Source organism: Anarrhichthys ocellatus, unplaced genomic scaffold (assembly GCF_004355925.1).
Source record: "Anarrhichthys ocellatus isolate YVR2014 unplaced genomic scaffold, GSC_Weel_1.0 scaffold15, whole genome shotgun sequence".
Taxonomy (NCBI): Eukaryota; Metazoa; Chordata; class Actinopteri; order Perciformes; family Anarhichadidae; genus Anarrhichthys; species Anarrhichthys ocellatus.
Window position 1 is genome coordinate 369590 of NW_022280045.1, and position 8223 is coordinate 377812.

Below are 8223 nucleotides of genomic sequence, written 5' to 3' on the forward strand. Positions count from 1 at the left end.
CACACACACACACACACACACACACACACACACACACACACACTTCTCAAATTCCCAAAACAACATAAGACAATCATTCCTTCTATCACCAACACACACACACACACAGTGGTCAGCATTGTTGGGATTGACAATAGTTCCCTGTAGCCTGGTAACAATGGGAAAAGCCAACCCCTATTCTGCTCTGTTGCAATGGCCACTGGTGGAAAAAAAAAAAAAGGCCCTGGGCGGGGTGTGAAATGCAAAATGGTGATGGATTCTATACATACCCCACACACACGCGCGCGCGCACACACACACACACACACACACACACACACACACACACACACACACACACACACACACACACAACAGGAGTGTGGTCTAAATGAGCGGGGTGTTCCAGCACGGTCCAGATGCTGGGCTAGTTTATGGTTGCGTCTGCAGCACAATAGAGCCGCTACCTTTAGATATAGGAACGTGGAGTCCGTTGTCTAACGGGTCACTGCTGGTGTTGCACTGCATCAACAGGTGAAGTGCGCGAGGAATTCTACCTTGCGTTTGCCCTCGCATTGTGTGAGAGGAGGTTTGTGGTTGAGTCCGTGTTTCGCGAGAATACCTGGGAAACAACGTGTGGCGACAACTAATAATTTAAAGTTTAAAGGAATAAGTCATTTGACATGGCAGAGTGATATTTTTCTGAGAACATTCAAAAAAAACAATCTTGCCGCCTCTTCCTCTCATTTGCTGCCCCTATGAATTGTTAGGTTTCTGCAGCTCTGAGCAGCACTCATTACTAATGACTGCTCATAACGGGAGGTGAAGCTTGTTCTCAGCTTTGCTCACCATGTTGCGGTAAAGAGCAGTGTCAAAATGTAATTTCAATGTAAAATACATGAATTGAAAGTTAAACTATACATTTGAGTGACTCAGCTCTTGAGCCTGTACTGAGGAAAGTGAATCCAACGACACTGAATACTTTCCACCTCGACTCATGACGAGCCCTCTCATAAACTTCTATGAAGACTTTTGTTTGTTGGTCTGCAAGCAAAAGACACTGCGGGGCTAAATGATACAACGAAACAGGAGTAGTCGCGGGAATCGTGTTGAAGTTTGGAAAGGCATCAAGCATGTCGGCCTTTTTGCCTTATAAAGGGATAGGTAGGATTTTGTTGTAGCGCTGAAATGAATGCTATATTCACAATATTTTCACTGCTTTACCTTGCCTAAAGAAAAGGGGGCAACATAGTTTAATAGGGGACGGTGGAGATGCAGCACTTTATGTCGACAATGTTCGTTTTCTGTTCATTTTAGTATTACATTTTTGAGTATTTTATTGCTAAAACAAATAAAATGATGGCCGTACTCCTGTCTGCTTCTCCACACTGGGAGCGTGCCGACCGCCATCTACTGTAGCTCATCCACTGACTATGGATAAGTATCTCATACAGCACTACTTAAAAAATAATGATAATGATAATTCCCAGAGAGAGTAAAAGGAGAAACAGCAGCATATCTTCATACCTCCTGTGTCCATCGTGTTGTCGTCGTCCAGGCGGCAGGTTTCGGTGAGCGTGGTGAACAGACAGCCGATCGGGTCTAAGGGATGACCTACCCAGCCTTCCAGGTTGGTGGTGGAAGTCACGCCCCTCTGGAGAAGCTCTGAGAGACGACGAGAGCGAGAGCAAGAGAGAAATATTACAATTACATTTCAACACTTTAACACAAAACAATATGTGTGTGTGTGTGTGTGTTACCTTTCTTTTGGTGTTTGTAGATGTCCATCTGTCTCTGCTGCTGGAGGCGGAGCGTGTTGATGATGGCCACGGCCAATCGCAGTGCTTCCCTGGAGTAGCCGTGGGAACGCAGCGCGTCGACGCGAGCGCATGCCGTCGGGACGTGGTCTGTGTGTGTGAGACAAGGTGGAGTCAGGACAGCTACACACTCTGAATGAGATGGATGTGCGCGTACACACACACGCGCCGTACAGTCACAGGCCTGGCACATTTCATTCCGAACACACACAAAGTGTCATCAGTAAACACACACAGACACACACACACACACACACACACACACACACACACACAGTGCAGTCTCAGCAGAACGCCAGTGTGCTTCTGATAGCTGGCTTAAGTTGCAAAATCTGACAGATCTTAGCTGGAAGCTGCTTACTGCGGATACTGGCCTCAATATCAGCAGAATTACTGTGTGTGTGTGTGTGTGTGTGTGTGTGTGTGTGTGTGTGTGTGTGTGTGCGCGCTGGTTCGGCTTTCAGTGGCATTAGAGATTGTGTGTGTATGGAAGTGCCACAGAAACACTGACGTTCTTCCTGAAAATGACGTTTTTCTCGACTGTTGTAATGCAGAAAGTAGTTGAGTGTTGCTCAGAGCATAAACAAACGTATTATTTGACTAAACGCAACAGGTTAATACAATTCCTGGAAATGAGTAATGAATTACTGCTGATACTTTCAGTTACATTGAGGTGTCCTCGCTCATGTCGAGTCCAAATAAGGACGCGGACTTGCTGAGGAGTGAAATGTGTCTCACCTAGCCAGAGCGGCAGGCCCTGTGGGTTGAACAGCAGGCTCTCCCCCTCTCTCTGGTAGGACGGAGACATGTAGTGGTCACTGCTGATGATCCTCTGGAGGTGGCTGTCCTGCCAGTGGAGGTCACAGGCCTCGACGGCCCGGCTGAACACCGACCTCCTCGGCCTGGACAGAGAGTCTGAGAAAAAAAACACACATACTCAGTCACGGATGGCGTCATTGCTGTCGCATCTCATTTGTCCGAGAGTCCCGGCGTTCGAGTTCAGCTCAATCCCGGTGTGTATTCATGCGTTTGTGTTGTGCGTGCTTGTGTTGTTCGTGCTGACCCTGTGCCAGGTTGCTCTGCGGAAGAGCGTTGGTGATGTTTGGAAGCTCGCTGCCATAGTTGCCATCCTCCAGCGGGCAGACGTCCAGGTCGCCCCACTTCTTCAGCTGCTTCAGCCAGCCGCTCTTCTCCTCGCTCTTACAGTGGGGGTTCAGCACCACGCACACCCACAATGCACCTGGGAAAAGGAGGGAGGTCAGAGGTCGGGATGCAAAGGAAGCAGTTGAATTCTTTTCTTTTCCTCTAAGGTCGGAAACTCTGGACCATTAGGAATAATCTTTTAAGAAAATAAAGCCCGTTTAGCCTTTCTGAACTTCCTCGCTCCAACAGGAGCAACCTGACAATGATGTCACTCCTGACCAACTGATTTCAGTCCTAAAACAAACAAAGTTTTATTTCCTCCAAGACAGTTTTAGACAGAATCTCTACATGTACTAATAACAAATTCATACATATACAGTTGTGTACATGAATACATTGAGATTACAATAAATAATAATCTGTACAATAAACATACTGGAACACAAATGTTGAGAATTGGCAGCTTTAAACACAAAACAACAACAAAAAACAACAAACTACAGCTGGAGTGATTAGTCGATTTGTTAAGTTACTTTGATGACTTGATTTTGATCATATAATCGGTTAGTCATATTTCTAAAATATTCACTTGTTCATGCTTGTCAAATGTGAGGATTTAAGGATTTTCTATGTTACATATGACATTAAATGGAATATCTTTGGGTTTTTATACTGCTGATTGAACAAAATAAGCAATTTCAAGATGCACCGTGGGCTCTGGGAACATTTGATTATATTCAAAAATATCACCGACTAAATAATTGATCTATTACTGAAGAAAGCTCACCAAGGCTGAATCAGAAACCCCACTGAAGGACATATCTTATCCCCCTCAAGGAGGGGGGGGGGATAAGATATGCATTTAGTCGTGTTTTTATGACTGAAAAACTAAACTCTCCATACACAGACCTCAACAGTGGGTCAACTATCTACGTCTCTGTGGAAAATGATCCGGCAGCAAACCCCGACCATCTGGCTGCCACCCCTGTCTGTGTCTGTATCATGATCTCCCTCGCTCACCCAGGAAGTGCTCCCATTGACCTCCTAAATGCTGAGATTGATTGCAGAGAAGCTGAGCCGCTGTATTGATCGGCAGCCTTTATCATTCACTCTGTGTAGGGAGCGAGAGGGGAGGAGAGGCCCGAGCAGGAGGACGAAGAAGAAGAACACACACACGCACACAGGGTCTTGTGAGCGTTCTTACCTAGCTCATCCCAGAGCTGCCGACACTTATCCGTCATGCCGGTGCCTTGTTGTCTCCATAGCGACAGCCGGGGGTCTGCCATAAACTGTTCCGTTATGAGCGTCAGCATTCGGGCGCCGTTGGAGTCCCGCATTCGTAGCATCTCCCTGACCTGGAAAGACCCAGATAGTGCAGGCTTAGTCACTGCATGTAATTCACGAGACTCCTTCCACCAGGTTAAAGGTAAACACACACACACAGACACTAACGGGCAGAGCAGGAGCATCAAAAACAAGGCCTGCCATTTTGGTTTTGCAAGCTTTAAAAGGGAGGTTTTTTTTGTTATCTTTGGACAAAGCCAGACAAGCTGTTTTCACATGTTGCTAAGCTAAGCTAAGCTAAGCACCCGCCCTGGCTCTAGCTTCATATTGAACGGACAGAGGTGACAGCGTATTCCTGAAATGTCAAACTGTTCCTTTAAGACTTCTAGATGGTAGAAGCGTGCTTCTGTATATATGACACATGTGAAAATCTTATTTAAAATCAGAGTGAATTGATAAGACGAAAGCATGATTTCTGGCAACACGCATATCATAGAATATACATGAGGTCTGTGTTAGATGGGCTGATGTGAAAAGTGCATTTATGAATCCTCTACATTGACTTTCAGGATTTGCAAAGCTATATTCAACCGTATTCCAAGACCGCTTAATGCCTCGAGTTTGAATAATACAGTCAAAGAAGTCTTAAGATGCTCATGTGACCTGCAGGTGCCCCGATTCTTTGTGCCATTCTCTCAATGTGGAAATTATACTTTCATAGAGATAAGTGGTTCGGGTTCAATATGGAGGGAAATAGGAAAGAAGAAATTCAGACTAAATGATATATAGATATACGAGTTTCTTTTTATTAATTTTGACAGAAAGTCTTACAAACTGAAAGTGTGGGGTTTGACTTCATCAAGCTGCTAAGGGTGACACCAGACACTTAGAGATGCATTATGGGAGTTGTAGGATTGAGCTTGATCCATATTAGGGACTATAAATCAGGATATCTCATTGTCTGCTGCATCGATTTTCTTTCTTTTACGAGTCTCCCAAAGTGCAATACTAAATTACTGGAGTACCCCTTTAAAATATGTCAATGTTCAAAAGTGGTTGTTACAAGAAATGTAACAAAGACTCTCTTCAAAACAACATCCTTTTGAGTTAAATTAATTTAGAACCTCTTTGTTTTCACTTGTGGAGTTTCATACTTAACAAATACAACCCAAGCAAAGTAACATAGTGGAGTCTCTAACTGGTCATTGGTGTGTTCAGACAAATAAACACTGATTTTACTTATCAGTGTTGCGATGTTGATTATGATAATATCAATCAATACATAAATCCCAGGCACACAAAGCAGCAGACACAGGAAGTGGTGATGTGTACCTTAGCGAACATGGAGTTGAGCTGCTTCCCAGAGCCGTAGTATCCTCCCTGTGAGAGAAACTGTTTGACCTGCTCCCTGACTTGATCCTCGTCCAGATGCCAGCAGTTGTCATCGTCAATGCTGGCGCCTGCAGTCGGGTCCGGAGCACCTGGGAATACACACACACACACACACACACACACACACACACACACACACACACACGCATTAAACTCGGACAAAAAGTATACACAGATGGTGACCGTGGGACTAGAGTTTACCTTCAGACAGCCTCACTCGCAAAAAGACATGGTTCCCTTACCTCTATCCTAACATGTCGCTCAAGATGAAGCTTCATTCATAACGTTGACATTTAAATTCTGAATCAACATTCAACTGCTCCGCAAATATGACAACAGCTTCATTTCAAAATTTCTAAATTAGAAAACCTCAATAAAAGCTTCAAATGTGAAAACACAACATGTGTTACAGCTCTAATGGATAGCTAGCAATCCAATCGTACAAACTTTCTGGATGAATCCAAATCTCTGGTGACTTATTACACCGATACTGCTCTCACAGGTATTTGTTTGACATTTAACTTACAGTGCACCTACTCGACACTTGAGAAAAGCGGCTCGTTTTATGATAATTGCACACTGAGGGGGTATAAGGCCGGCGGTATTTGTGTCTTCTTGTCGGCATGGTGGGTGCGTGTGTGTCTGAGCAATACAACGGGGAAACGTAGATATGCTCAGAGCGGGGAGGCTGCTTTGATCTAGCAGGAAGCGAGCTGAGGAAAGCCCAGAGATGTGTTTCCAACTTGGCTGGGAGTACGCAACGGCAAACAGCAACATTCCTCCATCAAAGAAAGCCTCGCTCCTGGATCGACTGACTCCAACCCCCATGATCCCCCTTGTCAAACACAGACGGGAAACGCAGCGCCGGGGCTTCCTGGACAGGAGTGCTGGGGAATGTCAACATTTAGCGAGGCGGATGAAATGGTGAAACAGAAAAAAAAAAAAAGACTTTTGTTTGGAGAGAGGATGTGTCTAGTTTGTCGTTTTCCCAGATGCAGTCTGTTGTGGTTCTCCTATTCTTTTTCATCTCTCCTTTCAGTCTCCCCGAGTGCCATTCCTCCCTTCTCTTCCTCTCAGTGTCCCTTTCCTTCTCCACACATCTCTCTCAACCTTCTCCTGCATCCATTTCATCATTCACCTCTTTCTTTTTTTTTTACTCCTCCCTTCTTTCATCAACACACTCTTGCCACTGGAAGAAGGCAGTCACTGAAGAGAGAGGGAACTAAGAAATCAAACGAGCCATTTGAAGCTCGCCTTGCTACTTCGCTGGAGTAATCAGGGCTCGGACATACGACGGCCTGTAGGCTGGCACGCGCCGTACTTTAAGTCTGGATGCTTTTAAGTCTGGCCTGTCGCTGTGAAGATATCGCTGCGAAAAGATGGACAGCAGCTCGGCAAAGCTGCCTTTTCAACAATTAAGAGAAGCGCCGTGCTTCTCCTATTTACTGCCGTGCATTTATGACATTAAAAATCAGTTCTAGGTGGGATTCGGGGGGTAAGTGAGACGTGAAAGTTGTTTTTTTTAAAAAAAATCACACAATCGTGCCACTTTTCACTTCATCGTCGAACTTGAACTGAAGTTTGTCCTCTCACCGTGGACCTGGTTGATCTCAGAGTTGGAGGAGAGGATCTCGTCGGCCAGTTTCTGGGCTGTGGGCAGCACCTCGGTGTGGTGGGCTGTGATCAGGTACTGGACCAGCTTCTGCAGCTGATCCCGGTTCATCTGGAACAGCGTCTCCGAGATGGGCAACCGCAGCTTCACCTGTATCAGACACACGTAAGTTGATCAATGAGCTTTTTACAGAAGAGCGAGTCGCTGACTCCAGCGGTATGGTCATCGACTTCTCACAGACGCCGACGTGTGTTTGGTGGCGATGCGGTTATTACCTGCTCAGGCTTGCGTATGCGGTACAGAGAGAGCGCCACCACGTGGGCGCAGTAGAAGATGTCCCTGTTCCCGCAACCGCAGGTGACGGAGGTGATCTTGCATCGGTCGAAGCTGATGGCCACCTTGTGGGTGACCTCGGGTTCTGACGACGTGGCGGGTTCAGTGACTGTGCCACTGAGGTGAAACCCTGCAGACACACGGAGGAAGAAGAGAGAAGTGAGTTTCATTACACACAGTGACAGAAAGAAAAGCCACATAAAAACAAGTGTTCTGACTGACATTTTAATGCCTGCCCGACGATGACGCGCCAGGTGAACATCAGAGGTTTCTATTGCTTTTAAAACCGAGTTTCCAAAAGCTCACATTAGACACAGCCACCATGATGCACACATGTACTGGATATTGCTTCCCCGGGTTTCTCTAAAGTTAAGGTGTTAGCTTTGTGTTAGCTTCCACCCGGATCTTGTGTGCAGACTGCTGATGAGAGAAGGAGCATCTGTGGTAATGTGAGCCTCTACAAACATACAGAAGGAACCTTTGGTACTAAACACATGCATCTTAATGAGACTCCACGCCATCTGATACCCTCCCTGCCCCTCTCTCCTTGTGTCTCTACGCATTTGTATGTGTGCAGTGAAAACGGGGTTGCTAGGGTGTGATCATTTCCTGCGCCCACACACACACACACACACACACACACACACACACACACACACACAC

At 45.9% G+C, this 8223-nt stretch overlaps 1 protein-coding gene across 1 annotated transcript in view; it reads right to left on the bottom strand.

Moving 5' to 3' along the window:
• The window catches only part of zswim5 (zinc finger, SWIM-type containing 5), a 34494-nt gene that overhangs the window by 10194 nt on the left and 16077 nt on the right, over positions 1-8223 (bottom strand). Inside the window, exons 2-9 of the mRNA XM_031854856.1 lie at positions 7503-7690; positions 7209-7377; positions 5556-5704; positions 4144-4294; positions 2860-3036; positions 2535-2711; positions 1740-1886; positions 1437-1644 (exon numbers count right to left, since the gene is read on the bottom strand). Coding sequence (XP_031710716.1) covers positions 1437-1644; positions 1740-1886; positions 2535-2711; positions 2860-3036; positions 4144-4294; positions 5556-5704; positions 7209-7377; positions 7503-7690 — 1366 coding nt within the window. The remainder of the gene's footprint in view (positions 1-1436; positions 1645-1739; positions 1887-2534; positions 2712-2859; positions 3037-4143; positions 4295-5555; positions 5705-7208; positions 7378-7502; positions 7691-8223) is intronic.